General features: G+C 38.2%; 2 protein-coding genes across 17 annotated transcripts in view; one reads left to right on the forward strand and one right to left on the reverse strand.

The window, feature by feature from the left end:
• LOC118894889 (ABI family member 3 binding protein) overlaps window positions 1-12,988 on the forward strand; it is a 260,700-nt gene extending 247,712 nt beyond the window's left edge. For all 11 annotated transcript variants that reach the window (XM_036851584.1, XM_036851585.1, XM_036851586.1 and 8 more), the window contains 5 exons: window positions 6,865-6,944; window positions 7,728-7,757; window positions 8,380-8,541; window positions 9,852-9,974; window positions 11,690-12,988. In XM_036851584.1, the coding sequence (XP_036707479.1) occupies window positions 6,865-6,944; window positions 7,728-7,757; window positions 8,380-8,541; window positions 9,852-9,974; window positions 11,690-11,805 (511 nt within the window). In that variant the 3' untranslated portion in view covers window positions 11,806-12,988. The remainder of the gene's footprint in view (window positions 1-6,864; window positions 6,945-7,727; window positions 7,758-8,379; window positions 8,542-9,851; window positions 9,975-11,689) is intronic.
• A 431-nt stretch (window positions 12,989-13,419) lies between these two features.
• Window positions 13,420-18,137, reverse strand: part of TFG (trafficking from ER to golgi regulator) — a 36,966-nt gene continuing 32,248 nt past the window's right edge. For 4 of the 6 annotated variants that reach the window (XM_036850204.1, XM_036850200.1, XM_036850202.1 and 1 more), the window contains 2 exons: window positions 17,771-17,866; window positions 13,423-14,262 (listed from right to left, as the gene is read on the reverse strand). In XM_036850204.1, the coding sequence (XP_036706099.1) occupies window positions 13,880-14,262; window positions 17,771-17,866 (479 nt within the window). In that variant the 3' untranslated portion in view covers window positions 13,423-13,879. Of the gene's footprint in view, window positions 14,263-17,770; window positions 17,867-18,137 lie in introns of all 6 variants that reach the window. The other 2 variants (XM_036850203.1, XM_036850201.1) reach the window with 1 other exon arrangement.

Here is an 18,137-nt window from a genome sequence, read left to right on the forward strand (position 1 = left end):
CCATTTGATGGTGTCCCATACATCTCTTAAGCTGTCTTTTTTGTTGCTCCTTTGATTGGATGCATTTCACTGCCCCATCTTCACATCCACTGATCCTTCCTTCCACTCATCTAGTCTGCTGTTGAACTCCTCTAATGAAGTTTTCAGGTCAATTATTATATTCTTAACTCTGTGTTTTCTGGTTTGGCACTTTTTAATATTTTCTATCCCTTTGTACTTTGTTTACGCATTGTTCTCCTGACCTTGGTAAGCATCTTAATGACTTATTTTAAACTCTTTATCAGGTAAATCACTTGTCCATTTCATTAAGATCTGTTTCTAGAGATTTTTCTTGTTCTTTTGTTTGGAACTTATTCTTGTTTCTTCATTTTCCTTGATTCTGTGTTTGGTTTCTGCACATTAGATAAAACAGCCACCTCTCCCAGTCTCAATAGAATGGTCTCAGGTAGGAAATGAACCTCTTGAATCAAGCCCAACCTGAGCTCATACTTGTTTCTCAAACCTCTAAGATTGTCCAAGCAACTTTCTTTGTTCTTAGTGGCTCCTAGTAGTTGGAGGTATGCCAAAACTCATGAGTGTACCAAAGGGGAGGATCACAGTCAGCATCTACATGCAGGCTGATTATAAGCTGGGCCCTAGGCAGCAGGTGGGAAATTATGTAGTTAAGCCCCTTCCAGGGTGTTGACTTAAAAAATATTCACAACCTAAAAGTTGAGAGTTATATTTTATTTGGCGGGAATTTTTAGGACTTCAAGCCTGGGAGGCAGCATCTCAAGTAACCCTGGGAGAACTGCTCTGCAGAGGCAAGGGGGGAACCAGGATATATAGTTTTGCAACAAAGAGCAGGTAGTCAGAACATCAAAAGATTACTGTTAAAGAAAACCAGATATCCCAAGTTAAGGAATTTAGCGCTTTTCTATGTATGGGAAGATGCAAGAGTCTAGGCTTACTGAAGTCATTCCTTTGATATGCACCTCAGCTATCTGGGGCCAGTGTTTTTACATCCTGAGTTTCCTCAGGGCTCACTGCAGGGAGTGGCTGCAGTCTGATGGCTGCTAGATGGCAGGTATTCTTTCCTTCCCGAGTTCCCTCAGGGCTCACATTGGAGGGCTGCAATTGCTGCTGACTGTGACATCCTGTTTAGTGATATGGCAGGAAATATTCCATTTCTCAAGGGAAACACTAGGAGATGGCTGTTTTTGCCTGCTGGACCCAGGATATAGTTAGGGCAGGGAGGTAGGGTAGGGAAGTGTGCTCCTGCATAGATTAAAAACTGCTTTTTGTTTGCTAGTCCTGTGGAATTTGTGAACACAAGCCCACTGGCTCTCAGAGACAGGCAATATGGAGACCTATTCCTTGGGCAGCAGCTGCAAAAGCTGGGGTGTCAGCCATTTGTACAAGCCCCTTCCAGGGAAATACTAGTGGCTTGGTTTTATTGTTGTAGCAGGCTGAAGGAAGAGGGCAGGGAAGGTGTATGCCAACTTCCCTGTCGCTGGGGAGGATCACAGCCAGCCCCTAAACGTGTGCTAAAACTAAAAGCTTCATCCTCAGGTGTCAGCTTTTAAAAGATGCAGATAAACCCCTTTCAGGGAAAGATAGGAAGATGGGCATTTTTGCCTGCTTCCTCTGTGCTGAGCCCTGGGGGGCAGCTAGTTAAAAACTGCTTCTTTGCCACAGTCCTGTGGGACTCATGAATGGCTAAGTAACCCATGGGCTATCAGAGCCAGGTGATCCAAGGACTCATCCCTTTGGATAGAAGCTGTAAAAACTAGGGCACAGGCATGTTTTACAACCTCCTTCCAGGCAGATACTAGCAAGTTTGAGCAGGCTGGAGAGAGAAGGCGGGAGAGCATCCAATGGCTTCCCTGGTCTCCAGGGAGGATCACAGCCCCCAGAGCTTGCTAAATTAAAATCCTGACCCTCAGGTTGCAGCTTTTAACACTGGCAGATAAACACCTTTCAGAGAAATATTGAGATAGGTGATGGTGCCCTTTTGCTCTCTACTGAGCCCTGGGGGCATAGCCATGGTGAGTGCTCATGCACTTGTGAATAAGTGGATTTGCTATATCCTTATGGGTCTCATAAACACAAGCCCAATTGGCTTTCAGAGCTGGGTGTTTAGAGGACCCATCCCTCAGGTAAGAGTCTTAAAAGCTGGGATGCAGATGTGGGTTACAAACCCTTTGCTCCTCAGGAAGAAGTTGGGAGTTGGGGGTTCCCTCCTGATTATATGGTGCTGTGTCAGGGATGGGATTTATGGCAAGTGTGTCTCAGCCTTTGCTACCCATTTTGATGGGGGTATTCTCTCATTTCCCCAATGCATAGGAGTTGCTCAGCTAGTTTCTGGATCTCTTTCAGAGGGAATTGCTCTATGTGCAGCTGTGCATTCAAGGTGTCTGTGGGGGCAGGAGAGCTCAGGAGCTTCCTATGTTACCATCTTAGTCCTGCCTCTCTCATTTTCAATTATTTTAGCTATTTCTTCTGTTAATTAAATCCATATGTCTAGACTGACTATTTCTCCAAATGGTCAAGTGCTCAAGTCATCTATTTGTTACATGTGTTTGTTTATGGCAACATCTCCTGGAAGCCCTCACCATCATCTTTTGCCTCTCTCCTATGTTGAATCCCCCTAATTCCTATATCACATGTCTTCCTTGTTTACTTGCTTTCTGGAATTTCTTGAGAAACACATCTTGAAGAAAGGTTATGGAAGATAATATTTTTGAGTTCTTACGTGTCTGAAAATATCCGTGTTTTATTCTGATACTGTTGTTTAGCCAAACATAGATTGTAGGATAAAATAAACGCTTGAAAGCATTGTTCCATTATTTTCTAACTTCTAGAGCTGCTGAGATGTCACGTCATTCTGATTCTGCATCCTTTGAATAGGACGTATTTTCTTCTCAGAAACGTTTAAGATCTTGTCTTTATCCCAGTACTCTGAAATTTTGCAATTTGTTGCTTCAGTCTTTTTTCTTTTTTCATCTTGCTGGGCAAATATTAGGCCTTTTAAATCTAGAAACCCATGTTTTTCAATTCTGGGAAATTACTTAAAAACTTTCTAGGATAATTTTCTACCCTCCTTTTCCACTCCTCTCTCTTCTAGAACCTCCTAGTTTTATATTCCCTGAAAAAATCTGCTCATTTCCGTATTTTCTCTCATTTTTCATCTTTTTTTTTTCTAGTATTTGTAAAATTTCCTTAACTTTATTTTCCAAACATTCTATTTGAAGTTTTACTTATTCTGTACTTTTTATTTTAAATAACTTTCTTCTCCTCTATGGGATTTTTGCACAGCTAAAATCCTATGCTTATTCCCTATGCATAATCAATATTTTCTCTGAGACATTACTCTCTTCTACCTACAGTGTCATAAATCTTGTGATAAAATGTGCTTCTTGGGAAAGATTTTTGCCTTTTAAAATATATTCTGTTTATATATTTTCTGTTTAATCAGCCAAAAATATGTGCCTTTTAGTTCTCATGCAGTTAATTAAGCTTAATTTAAAATGATTTCTTCAAAACTTGTCAAGTATCATAAAATGGTGGCAAAAAAACCCAAAAACAATCCCCAAAAGTAGCTTATCAATATTTGTGGCCATTCTACAAATATAGCTGAAGTGCAAATAACTGTGAAATAAAAAGACATGGAAATAATTTCAGCAATCAGACTTGGCCAAAGCACAGAGCTTTTTGGCAATGGCCTGGAATGTGGAATGCATTGCCCGCTTGAATCCAAGTCCAGGTGCCTGTGATTTCTTTTTCCACTTTCAGTTCACCATTCCTTTTTAATAAGTTCATCAGGCCTCTGAGCTAGAATTTAATCTGTGGAAAATATTCTATGCCAAAGCACCCCATGTACGTGCAATTTATTTAAATGAGTGAGATGGGTGGCTTTATATCAGCAGTCTTATTGCAAAGGATAACGGCACTTTCTACCAGTTGATTAGTTTACAAAATGCTTTCATGTGCAGTTTTTCACTCTAAAAACCCTGAATCTTTTAATTCTATGACATAAATCACAGCAAGATCCTTTTTGACCCACCTCCTAGAAAAGTGGAAACAAAAACAAAAATACACAAATGGGACCTAATGAAACTTAAAACTTTTGCACAGCAAAGGAAACCATAAACAAGATGAAAAGACAACCCTCAGAATGGGAGAAAATATTTGCAAATGAAGCAACTGACAAAGGATTAATCTCCAAAATTTACAAGCAGCTCACGCAGCTCAATATCAAAAAAGAAAAACCCAATCCAAAAATGGGCAGAAGACCTAAACAGACATTTCTCCAAAGAAGATATACAGATTGCCAATAAACACACGAAAGGATGCTCAACATCACTAATCATTAGAGAAATGCAAATCAAAACTACAATGAGGTATCACCTCACAGCAGTCAGAATGGCCATCATCAAAAAATCTACAAACAATAAATGCTGGAGAGGGTATGGAGAAAAAGGAACCCTCTTGCACTGTTGGTGGGAATGTAAACTGATACAGCCACTATGGAGAACAGTATGGAGGTTCCTTAAAAAACTAAAAATAGAACTACCATACGACCCAACAGTCCCACTACTGGGCATATACCCTGAGAAAACCATAATTCAAAAAGTCATGTACCACAATGTTCATTGCAGCACTATTTACAATAGCCAGGACATGGAAGCAACCTAAGTGTCCATCGACAGATGAATGGATAAAGAAGATATGGCACATATATACAATGGAATATTACTCAGCCATAAAAAGAAACGAAACTAAGTTATTTGTAGTGAGGTGGACGGACCTAGTGTGTCATACAGAGTGAAGTAACTCAGAAAGAGAAAAGCAAATACCATATGCTAACACATATATATGGAATCTAAAAAAAGAAGGTTCTGAAGAACTTAGGGGCAGGACAGGAATAAAGATGCAGATGGAGAGAATGGACTTGAGGACACTGGGAGGGGGAAGGGTAAGCTGGGACGAAGTGAGAGAGTGGCATGGACATATATACAGTACCAACTCTAAAACAGATAGCTAGTGGGAAGCAGCTGCATAGCACAGGGAGATCAGCTCGGTGCTTTGTGACCACCTAGAGGGGTGGGATAGGGAGGGTGGGAGGCAGACACAAGAGGGAGGGGTTAAGGGGATATCTGTATACGTATAGCTGATTCACCTTGTTATACAGCAGAAACTAACACATTGTAAAGCAATTATACTCCAATAAAGATGTTAAAAAAAATTTTTTTAATAGATAAATAAGTGAAAACCCTGCATGTTTTAATCCCCCTATCACAAAGTTTGGAAGTTTGGAAAAGCAAAGACAATAAGAGTACAAGGGTTAAAAGAGTCATTGCTCTTAACTGAAAAGTAGGAAAATACTTATCTCTTGGGGTTTGTGTGTACTACTTTTCATATGTAGTGTCTGGTACATAGTAAGCACTCAAAAAATGTTCACATTGTAATGCTAGAATCTGTCTTCCTTATAGATTCCAGCAGTGCCTCAACAGTCAAAAATCTGACTCCTTGAGCCCCAGAAAGTTCTGTTATTGCTCACTTGGTATCCTCTGTACCAAATTAAGAGCTGTCATCCTTCTGTTTTTCAAAGTATTTTTTGTGTTCTGGACTCTTAGTCAATTACAAACTTTTCAAAAAGAGGAATTATCTCCCAAAAGTCTTTCACAGTTTTGAAACTCAATCAGTTCTATCAGCTGACTCAAGCTGGTTTTACATTCGAAATTACTTTCCTGCTAAGTCTCAAATCAGTTCTATCAGCTGACTCAAGCTGGTTTTACATTCAAAATTACTCTCCTGCTAAGTCTGCTACTGAAAGGAACTCTTAGTTTCAGGCAAACAGCAAATAGCTTTACTGTTTGAGCTTAAAAGGGTTTGCTCTGCTTGAGTATCCTATGGATGAAATTTGTCAAATATTGCATAGTAATTTAGTGCATAATTCTTAAGGACAGAATCAAACATAACTACAAGGGATATGGGCTTATTTTGTCTTTTGTTTTTTTTAACATAAAGGGTTAAGGGCCTGACCCATATGAATCTAGTTTATAGAAGGAGAGAAAAGTGTCTTTGTGCCCATACTCTTCGTGAGCTGACACTACCATGCCCCTACTCGGAATATATCGTGGCTTCCTATGATCCACAGAAGACCCAAGTTCCAGGAGATATAACCAGGAACTTCTTGCCACAAAATATTTTCATGTACATCTGCTCCCATAGCTTATCTAGTAGTTCTCAAATGTCAGTGGGCACAGGATTCACCTCAGGAACTTATTATAAATACCTCTCTGGAACCCCTCAAAAAGGGATTCAGTAGCTAGAATGGAACAAGAAGTCTGCACTTTAAACAAACTTTCCCCACTGTAGCTCTATCATGTGATTCTGACATGGGTAGCTCAAACCCCACAATGAAGAACATTGCCTAAGTCTATGGCTATACCCAGGGTTGGGATAATAAGGAATTAAAAAGGAACTTATTCTGCGCTCCCAGGAAGTAGCTAAACATTTGAAGTTAACTGAGGCTCCTTGTTACTGGAATTAGCCTGGGTCCGCCACATACCTCTTTTCCTGTATGTCCATTAGCAACCTGCCCAGCTATTTCTATTAATTTGGAGCTTTTAAAAGACAACAATCTTTTTTATTAACTTAACCCTTTTCTTCTAGAAAACAATTAGACAAGCTGTTTGAACAGTAGAATTAAAGGGATTTTTCTTTCCTGAAGCTTCTTCTAGAACATATGTCCATTCACCGTCATGATTTCAAAACAGAATCAGGAAGAATGTCAGTATGACAAGAAAATTGTTTGCTTCCTACCACTTAAGAATATTATTTTTGTTTTGTTTGTTTGTTTGTTTCCCCCCTACACAGCTATGAGTTCCAGGTGAAACCCAAAAACCCACTTGGTGAAGGCCCGCCCAGCAACACAGTGGCATTCAGTACTGAATCAGGTAATCACATCAGCAGTAATTCCTAACAAGGATATAAAGGGTCACAATGTTTTGCATAGCTTGTTTGAAACCTAGCTAAACACTGGGTAAAGCATTTGATTTAAAAAAAACCATCCATTTGAAAAAGCAAACTGATGAAGGTACCTTTAAGGAAACACCCCTTGGGTTTTTCCTCATTTATCTCGATGTCAGAAAAACATTAGGCATATCAGTTTAAAAGAAAAAAAGCGTGTAGTCAGTCTATACTCAATAGTGAATGAATGCTCCTCTCTATGCCTAGAATCAAAATATCAGACGCTCAGTCACAGTATCCAGAAAGGGAATTCATGTGATAGTTTTTCATGATGAACAGCTATGAAATTTTCTAATTTGGCCTAAGTTCCAATTCCTTAATGAGATACATCTGTACTCACAGCATTAGTGTATAATTTTTTACACCAAATGCAGTTCATGGCATCTTGGTGATTTTATCATCAATAGTTTTTTTTATGAAACTAAAGGAGGAAGATTTTAAAATGGAAGTAAAATCTAGAACAGCAATGAAGACTACTAACTACACAAATCATATATAAAAGATACAGCTGAGTACGTGGCAGAGGAGATTCTCCACTGGAGAACAATTCCCAAAACAAAATATACAATTTTCAAATTTGGACTTTAGTAAGAGTGTACTGTTTTGCAAGATTCCTTAACAACTGTCAGCACCCATCTTCTTCACTGTGTCACTGGAACACTGGGACTTACCTAATAACCTCTGACTCTGTCTTTGCTATTTCTCCTTAGCTGACCCAAGAGTGAGTGAGCCAGTTTCTGGTAAGTACCTACCTGGATGAGAACACAACTACACGCTTTCCTACAGTGATTCAACTGAACGGGCGTGGTAGAATTTTAGTCATGATATCACTTTAGTCCGTTTAGTCTTCTTAGAATATCAATCAGGTATGAATGCTTACCTAAAACATTCAGTAACATTGACAGCCTATGTTGTTTCAGGAACAAGTTGAATATTTTAAAACCTGCTTTCCATTCTTGTAACAGACCAGCTCAACTTTTCTGTTTAATAATTAAGTCAAGATATAGCACCCTCATTTCCACTTTTAGTAACAAGTCACATTAAAGCAACTGTTTAAATTGTGTAATATGCTGCAAAAAAAGAAACCTAAATTTGCTCCTAAAGGGATGCTGTTCTACACTGAGTGCTGCAGAGGCTAGTCAACTCTGACACGTGCTGCTCCAAGATTTACCTCATCATTGACGGAAATTTAATTGGGGGCTTACTCCTATATTTTTGGCTCCAATATTTAGCACTGGAGAAAACCAGCTATCAGCAGGTTGACAATGAACTTGGCAAACTGCTTTTTTAAAAGCTTTTAAGACAGCTTTTCAGGACTGAAAGTCAAATACTAAACTCAAACCATGTGCTTTCCTTATGCAGCAGGAAGAGATGCCATCTGGACTGAAAGACCCTTTAATTCAGACTCTTACTCAGAATGTAAGGGCAAACAGTATGTCAAAAGGACGTGGTATAAAAAGTTTGTAGGGGTGCAGCTGTGCAACTCTCTCAGATACAAGATTTATCTGAGTGACTCCCTCACAGGTAAGCAGGGCCATCAGTTCTGTTTTGAGGATTATCCTTCAGGAAATGCTTTGCAGCGTTCTGTAACTTAGCCTTTTCTATGGACAGTCCCAGACACGAAGGTGTGATGTAAATACAAGTTTCCTTTTTGAGCAAGATGTTATTGGCATCTTAGGATTTGAGATATGCTGTAAGAAGGTAAATAATGAAAATGCAATCTGAAACAGTGCCATCGTGGCAAACTTGAACGTAGAAAAACTAGTCACATCCAAGCTCAATTTTGTTACAGCCAACCCAGGATAAAAAGCCTACTGGTAGTAAAAAGAGTGTATCTAACAATAATCATGGAAGGAGTATGACGTATTTAAGATTTTAAGTCTGTCAGAGACAAGAGCAAGGTTAAAACACTGAGCCGGAAGGGCTATAACCCCTTGCTCCAGACTCAGTGGGTTATTTTCTCTTCTATATTCATACAGTAAAAATTTTAAATAAATAAGATCGGTCCCAACATAGAAAGGTAGACATTTGCTCAATCATTCAACAAAACTCTCTGCTTTGTTCAGACACGGTTCCAGGTGCTGGGGACAAAGCAGGAAATCAGACACGTTCCTGCTCTTTGTAGCTCACAGTCTAGTGGGGAGAGACAGAAAGCAAACACGTAAATAAGAATTTCATACAGTGCTCTGAAGAAAAAAAAAGGGTGAAAGAAAATGGCGAAATGGAATGAAAATGGAGAAAAAATGGCTAAATGAAAGCTCTTTTAGTTAGAATGGTTAGGAAAAGCCCCCCCTCAAAAGGTAGCACTTGTGCCGAGAAGAAAACTATGAGAAGGAACCAACCACGCAAAGATCGAGGGATAAAGAACCAGAGGTAAAAGGAAGAGAAACGCAAAGACCTGCAGCAGAAAATGCCTCGCCGGTTCCACTAGTGTGGCTGGGGCTTAGTAAGGGGAAGATCAGGCAGCATGAAGTTGTGCAGAGCTAGGAAACCAGGTTAAGGACTCCCGGGTTTTATTCTGAGTATAACAGAAGACTGCTGGAGAGGTTGATGGAGGGGCGTAACACTATCTGAGTTGCGTTTTTGAAAGATGACTAAACTGTGAAAGGAGGAGGGGAGGAAAAATAGGGAAAAGCAAGAGTGAAAGCAGGGACGCCAGCTGGGAGACGATTCCATAGTTCAATCAAGGAACACTGGTGGCTCGAACTAGAAGGAAAGGGGGGAGAAGTACAAGAACAAGGAAGACGGATTATTTGAAACAATTTGATTATTTCAGAGTCCTCCCATATCAAAGGCAGTAATACTTCATGATCCTTTTAATTTGTTTTTTTCAGGAAAATTTTATAATATAGGTGATCAGAGAGGCCACGGAGAAGATCACTGCCAGTTCGTGGACTCATTTTTAGATGGACGCACAGGACAGCAACTCTCTTCTGACCAGTTACCCACCAAAGAAGGTATGTTTTCTGAGCCTCCTCGTAAGCAAGAGGCTTTTACAAATTAACCCAAAAAACATTCAAGCTGAGAAAATCAATCACTTTAAAAATAATTCTGTAGTACTACTCCTCCATCTGCCTAGGAAAAAGGACTTCCCACGTAAGACCTTAACATGAAGACTTTAATAGAAGTTTCTTCACTTTCCTGCCATTCCTTAAGACTCTGTTCCTTAGAGCTGTAGGAAATTACAGAACATCTTATATAAATCCATTCTACTTTAAGAAAACCTGAATTTGCAAAAGCAGCTATAAAAGAGCAGGTTTAAAAAAAAGCAGCTATAAAAAAGAAGTTTAATTTCCCCAACTTAAATCATTCATGCACTACTTTTATGGTTTTTGTCATACTGAGCACACAGGCAGTTTTTATTTTTATTCCTTTTTAAAAAATTTAAAAGAAATTCAAAGCTTTACTACTACCGTAGAAGGAAAAAAGAATATTACTTGCCTTATAAATAATTCTATAAATACAATTAAAATAGAAGAATTCTGCTGAGAAATGACTAACCACTGTAACTTGCTACAGACACATTAGCACCAAGCTGTTTAATAAGAATTGAAAAGACTGAAAATTAATTTAATCCCTGTCCACGTAGGGTAGGAAAGGGTAAATTACACATCCATATTACCCAGGAGTTACCAAGAGGGGCTTGTTAAATACTTAAAATTATTTGACTAGTCTTTTCAGCATCACCTTTTGGTCACTGGCACTAAAAATACCAACCACAGTAAAAGATGACTTAATAAAATCTGTGAACTCATTAACAGAAAATTGAAACTGCTGCCTCATAGGAACCGGATATAAAATATACTGTAAATTGTGTATTTCTGTAACATTTTACATTCACAGCAAAATTTTTTTTTTTTAATTAATTAATTTATTTACTTTGGCTGTGTTGGGTCTTCGCCTCTGTGCAAGGGCTCTCTCTAGTTGCAGCAAGCGGGGGCAACTCTTCATCGCGGTGCGCGGGCCTCTCACTATCGCGGCCTCTCTAGTTGCGGAGCACAGGCTCCAGATGCGCAGGCTCAGTAATCGTGGCTCACGGGCCCAGCCGCTCCGCGGCACGTGGGATCCTCCCAGACCAGGGCTCGAACCCGTGTCCCCTGCATTGGCAGGCAGACTCTCAACCACTGCGCCACCAGGGAAGCCCCACAGCAAAATTTTTAATCACTTAGTGTAGGGTCCTTGAAGGAAGATTTCATCAAAGTTTAGTTCTTAGAAATTTAGCAATCTTAGACCAACCCTTCTTTTGTTTCCTAACATTTTAGTACAACACGCCTTTAACCAGGTAACTTCATAGACCACCACTAGGCTGTAAAGTACAGAAAGTACACTTTTACGTAGGTCAAAGTGTGTACTGAACTTGGTCAGTGATACTCAAACAAAACACGAAACCCCTCCAACTCCTGCCCCCTTTCAGCTTTATCTCTCAAATACTACCAACCATCCCATCCTAGCTTATTAAGGCAGATGTCAAGGAGTTTCAAGTGTCCCTGATGTTTAGCCAGCCATTACCACCTCAGGAAAGACACCAGGGCCTCTCTTACTATCCGTTTTCTAAAATATTCTGCTTCACCTAGAGTAAGCTTCAGGCATTCAAGGACACCCTTCAACCTATGAGCATTGAGGACAAAAATATAACATAGCAGCTATTAAAATTAATTATTTTCTCTCTTAGGCTATTTCAGAGCAGTTCGCCAGGAACCTGTCCAATTTGGAGAAATTGGTGGTCACACCCAAATCAATTATGTCCAGTGGTATGAATGTGGGACCACAATTCCTGGAAAATGGTAGATGCTGCAATCACGTTCAGAAGTGCCTTCTGTTTCATCATGGCAAAAAATAATTGGAAACAGTATGGTATTTGTCACATGCATTTAAAGCTCTTATGTTTACTATGTATAAAAGTTTAAAATCTAATTAATGGCAATATTAGATGTTTACTAGAAAGATTGCTAAGAATATTTATCAGGTTTTACAAAGTCATTTAAAGAAAGCAAAATATTGACATTAACAGAATAACATTTTTGGGGAAGCTGGCTCCCTGTTCATGGTATTTTAAGAGATCATTTGTATATTATTTATCACACTGCTGTAATGATGTTTTGAGATACTTTTATAACAAAATTAACATCAAAAAACTAATATACTTTTTAAAAAATACTTACTTTTATTGTGTATTCTTCCTACTGGTGAGTTAATTCCATAAATCTCTACTTGGTTTAACTTATTAGATCAAATTATCTTCAGCATATATATCTGGGGGAAAAAGGTGCTAATATTCACATGTTTATTTAAACTTCAACTTTTTAGCAACAGCTGAATATCTTTTCTGAAGCATTTAAATAGTTAACCATTCGTGACAGTATACATCTCCTCAAATATCTGCAAATTATTGAAAAGATTTTGTTTGAATCAGTGAATTTCATTTCAGCTGTAAATGGAATTGAGAATTATATATAGCGTTTCAAAATACATATTTTTTTTCTTTCTCTACCCATAAACATGTTACAATGTCTGAATGTTCTTTGTCAAACTATCCCTTTAAGCAGTTGTGTTCCTACTGTTTTTAATATAATTCTAATCAATCAAGCTATATACAGAGACTGACTGTAAAGTCTAAGCACAAAAGGATAATGCATGATGAGATCCCTGCCATTTTATAAAAGATATTTACTATATTTTTTACACAGAAGATCTCTAGGGAATGAATGTATCAGGGGCTGTTTTCATAATTCTGTCTAACCCAACCTGTAATGAAAATCTGACTCGTTTCTATGTAAAAAAAAAAAAAAAAGTATTTTTCTCCTTCATCTGGGGAGGGAGATGGGACTGCTGCATTGTTGCCCTCATCCGTAAAGGACCTTTCTGTGCTTACCACCTTTCACCACGCTTCAGTTTTATCAATACTTACTTACTTCATTTTATATTTTTCAAACAAGTATAAACTCTGCAATAAAGAGATGTAGTTTTTTTTTAAGAAGACTGAGTTCTTCATTTCTGAATGGTTCATTTCTATAAGGAAAATCACAAGTTATTTAGGATCTACCAAACGCCCCCTTGTATCTTTTAATACTATATCTATCTATCTGTCTAATCTATTGTGTTTGTTTATATGTAATGCTAATCTATCTTCTTGTGAAATCTAGTTTAGTTTCATTGTTTTAAGCCAAAATCAGGACAAAATTCAGCAGCACTGTGCTTCTCTGAATAGAAAGGCATAAGATAAAAGGTCTATGCTTCATTTTAAGGCCAAAACATCAATAAGGATTTGTTTTTTCTCATTTTTATATATATATATATATATATATATATATATATATATATATATATATATACACACACACACACACACACACACACATATAGTGTCAATGACTGACTGACTAAATTAAATTACAAGACCACTAATGGAGTCAATCATCTTTCTTTATTAACCTATCAATCAATCAATGTTTGTTTGTTACATTTATACATAATATCTAGTCTTCGCAAAGGGATCTACTTTACTTTAGTACATCATGTTAATAGTAAAAAGCCAAGTAAGATGGCTGAACTTCAACCTAGCATTTTAATATCCTCTGGACAAGGCAAGCTAGAAAGTCAATCACTTTGCACACATGTAAGAGTAGTGTTCCAAAATAACTAGGGAGCTGCTACAATTTTAAGCAGGGGAGGAAAAAAACTTTCATTTTGGTCTTTTTTTTCTTCCAGCAAATTAACTTTCAATTAACAGCAACAATGATATCATAAAAAAATGCTCTGCTTTTTAAACTTCTGAACTTCAATACAAATTAAAATAGTAGTACTGGAGTCTTTTGGGAGGCAAACAGCTAGCAGCTACGTTCATCAGTGTAACTGAGCCTCCTTATCGATAACCTGGTCCAGGTTGGGTATAGCCCTGACCAAAGGGAGGACGGCTACGTGCGTAAGGGTTTGACCCGCTCGGAAGAGGGGTCATGGTACTCCCAGGAGGTGGAGTGAAACCTGGTCTTGGTTGATAGGCCCCGGGTTGGCTTGGAGCCATTCCAGGTTGTGAGGCAGGGGCCACAGTGTAATTAGTGGGCTGAGAAGTCTGGGTAGTGTAGGTCTGTGGAGGGTAACTGCTCGCCTGGTACTGCTGCGGCGGCTGAGCAGGAAGTTGCTGAGGCTGACCAGAGAAGGCAGGAGCCGGTGCCTGGGAAGCTGGCTGCTGGCCATATCCCTGGAACTGCTGAGGTTGCTGGGGTCCAGTCTGCTGACTGTAGCCTGCTGAAAAGGCAAAACGTACATATCTTATTTTTCCTTTTGGTGACCATTTTCCAGAGAATTAGTCTTACTGTTATGGACAAAAAAATGACGAGAAATTTAACAAACTTAATCCTAAGTATTTATGCAACAAGTAGAGTAGCAGAGTCTATATTTCAAGACCACAGAGTATCCAAGAAGCACTTTCTAGACAATTCTGTAAACCCTCTAAAATTAAAACCACTATATATACTTCTTCTACTTCAACTCCTCCTACACTGTATAATCCCTGAGAGCAAATTCCTGTTCTAGCATAACTCCCAGTATAGAGTAGATGTTCAAATGATAAATGTAGGAATTAATGCAAAAGCTAGTCATTAACCTGGTTCTGAGGGGCCTGTTTAATAACAGTACCAAATAAAAACACACTTTATTTGTAGAGAATGAATATTTTTAAATGAAACAATGGTGCTACAGATACATCTAATTGTGCTAATGAGATGCTTTAAGGTTTATTCACTCTATAAAAACTAAGCCGTTTAAGAATAAATATTAAGTGCCAATTTTCACAATCCTTAAAGTCTTTCTTTTAGATTTGGTATCTGATGTTTTTGCCTTTACAATTCAAAATTCTGGCTTAGCAGTAACAATGTAACACACAGAAAGCATATCATATTGCCCCACAAAAATCAACATCTACATTCATTAGTTACTAGGATGTAAAGCCTTTTAAAATAAAAGGTCTGCTTCACTAAAAACTTTTATCTCTACCATGAAACACACCTGCAGCTACTTGCAATGAAACCTCTCCATTGACTGGAATCCTGTCAGCATTAAATACCAGATACATAAGAAAATTATTAAAATATGTACAACCCTGCATTTAAAAAAATAAAAAGGATTGAATGAATTTGAGTATATTCTGAACTCACCTTGAACCTGGGTTCAAAATTTACTCATGAAAGAAACCTTTCTGACATAGTCCATGAATAAAACTGGAAAAGGTCACAGAGGGAAACTGCCAAACCAGCAGAGTGTCAAAGATGGTCCAATGTTAGCACCACCACTTAGAGTCTCCAAGCAGAGTGTTTAGTTGACTATTTCCATATCTCCCAGATTCAAGTTAATAGGACTAGCAGGATCAGAAATACAGAGATAATAATTCGAAAAGAACTAAACTTTACTCAGTGAAGACCCTGACTAAAATCATCAAGAGCAAGCTTAATTTTTAATAAGTAAATCAAATATCTAATGCATTTTACTCATGGCAGTACCTAAATACTGAACTAAAGTCAATTCATGATGAAACCCTGATGTCATACAATTTCTCCTATCCTCTACATAAAATTTTTTTACTGTAAGTTTTTGGAGAAACAGAAGGACTCAGCTTTTATACTGAAAATATCTATTCGACTTAAGATTGTGAGCAAAAAAAAAAAAGCTGTCTTCTCATCCTGGCAAGTGAAATCTAAACTGGCTTTTTAACAGCATCTGGGGACAATCATATCTAATTTTCAAGCGAGGGAATAACCCCCTAAGGGCCTAAGATGCTGTTTCATTAGCAACCTATTAGTCTTTGACCATAATATAGCAATACCTCTATATGTATATACTCTCCTCCTCCCACCACCATCCCCTCCCTTGAAAAGCAAAATAAATGAGTAACTTTGGTGCAAATCGCCAGAAATGGCAAGAAATGGAAATCCTGTGGTTCTCTGAATAAATGAATTTTAAAGAACAAGGAGTCATATGGTCCACAAAGCCTAAAATATTTACTATCTAGCTTTTTATGGCAGAAAAGTCTGCCAACCCCTGGTGATGGCTGGAGAATGTAGAATGATATAGGGAAGTAATTAACTACAAAGTCAGAGGTACTGGGTTCTGGTCTGGTTCCCCCACTAAATGGCTGCATGTCCTTTGATGCATCACAACTCTCTGAACCCTAGTTGTCTCATTTATAAAATGAGTGGGTGGGACAAGATCAGTGGTCCCCAACCCTGGTTGCACTTTAGAATGACATGCAAAGCATTTAAAACAAAAAAGCCTGAGTCCCATCCTCGACCAAATAAAACAAGATCACTGTGAGTAGAGCCCAAGCACCTGTAACTTTCAAAAAACACCTCTCCAGGTGATTCTGAAGTATGGTGAAGACTGAAATCCCCTGGATTAGATAACTAGGTCTTTTCCACTCTAATATCTATTATTTCTACAAATTATATAATTTGTAACACAGATTTTCCTTAAAGGACTGCATCCTAAAAATAACCTTCCCCCAGTATTACAGTCCAAGTTCAAATTCATTCCACCTATTTTATATAATTAAAAACTAGCAGCTACAGGTTAAATCACTCCACAGCAAATCCAATCCAAATAAAAATTGTTCTTTGTGTTAAAATATGTCAAACTCCAATGGTAGAATTTTATGGTCTAATTCAGGGGGTCAGCAAACGTTTTTCTGTAAAGGACCAGACAGTAAATATTCTAGGCTTTGGGGGCAACATGGTTTCTGAAACTTTTAACAGCAGGGGTGGCCTTTTCACCATAAGTTCCAAGCAGATTTAAGGGAAAAAAAAGGGCACACACTTGCTTTAAGAATAGTTGTACCCTGTCATCTTTATTGAGGAAAATGATTAGGCCTTTTTCAGTGGGAGATCCTTAGGCTCACTGGCAGCAGTCTACTACATGGAGCTTTAATCTCAGACTTTTCGATGATACCTAAGTTAATGTTTATATTAAGTGAGATAATGTGTACACAAGGGATTGCTAATGAGGTTGACTGTTTTCCCCCCTGTATTTATTGCATGTTCTTTGCTCATTTTTGTAGAGTTAATCTTACTACTTTTCTAAAATTACAGTTGAAATTTTGATACTTAAATCTTTGACTGTAAAACAAGAGTTGAACACAAAATTCTCAGATATAACAAACATAAAAATTACCTGAATTATAACCACAGTATTCAAAGCTACACTGAGAGATTTTTATGTTCTTAGTTGCCTGAATTACGTTTTACACAATTCTACTTTTATGGCCTGTTTTTGGTATTCCTACATACTTTTGGGAGATTTAAAAACCTATGTAGCTTAATTTGGTTCTCATTTAATAAGACCACCTCTTTCCATGTTCCATGGAAAGTTCCATGCGGGAACTGTTAATGCTTTTAGTTACTAAGAGTACACTGGTATAATGTGTTACATATAATGGAGGAAAAAATGTTGCATTTTTGTAGCTCTACATGACCCAGCAGGTAAGTCATCGCATCAGTAGGAGGTAACTTTGTATTAAAAACTTTTTTATACTACAGGTTATTACTGAATCATCTACTATGATTGTAAGTTTTACTTGCCCACTGGAAAACTGAAATGGTGATTTACAGTAAAAATTTTTTTGCAAAATATTTAAAAATAAATAAAACAAGTGTTATTTTCCCCCCCAAAGAAATACTTAATGCCTACTGTAACAAATCAAGGAATTAGGAGGAAAGAATTAAAGTTTCTCAAGTACAGAGACAGCTCCCTCTGGACACCCGCTCACCTGCATACTGAATACCGTACTGCTGTGTCGGCTGGGGGGGCGCCTGTGGCTGAGTGCCATAGCCAGCCTGCTGCGGGTACTGCTGGTACATCTGACCTAAAGGAGACAAGACGAGGCAAAGAGGCAGGTTTAACGCAGCAGAAGAGAAACGCTTTCAAAGCACATTGAATTCTCTCCCCATTCATACACATAAACACACTGAGAACCAAGACACAAGAATGTGTTTGTTCCCCTTTAACTGTCTATGAAGGAGAGAAGAATGAACAATTTAACAAGTGTGGCCACTCTGCTGTGGAATAACTGCAGAGAACTCTTATCGGCAGCAAGTAACACGAGTGGTTACTTCAGAAATTCCAGAAAAACTAAT

This window comes from Balaenoptera musculus, chromosome 4 (genome assembly GCF_009873245.2).
Source record: "Balaenoptera musculus isolate JJ_BM4_2016_0621 chromosome 4, mBalMus1.pri.v3, whole genome shotgun sequence".
Classification (NCBI taxonomy): domain Eukaryota; kingdom Metazoa; phylum Chordata; class Mammalia; order Artiodactyla; family Balaenopteridae; genus Balaenoptera; species Balaenoptera musculus.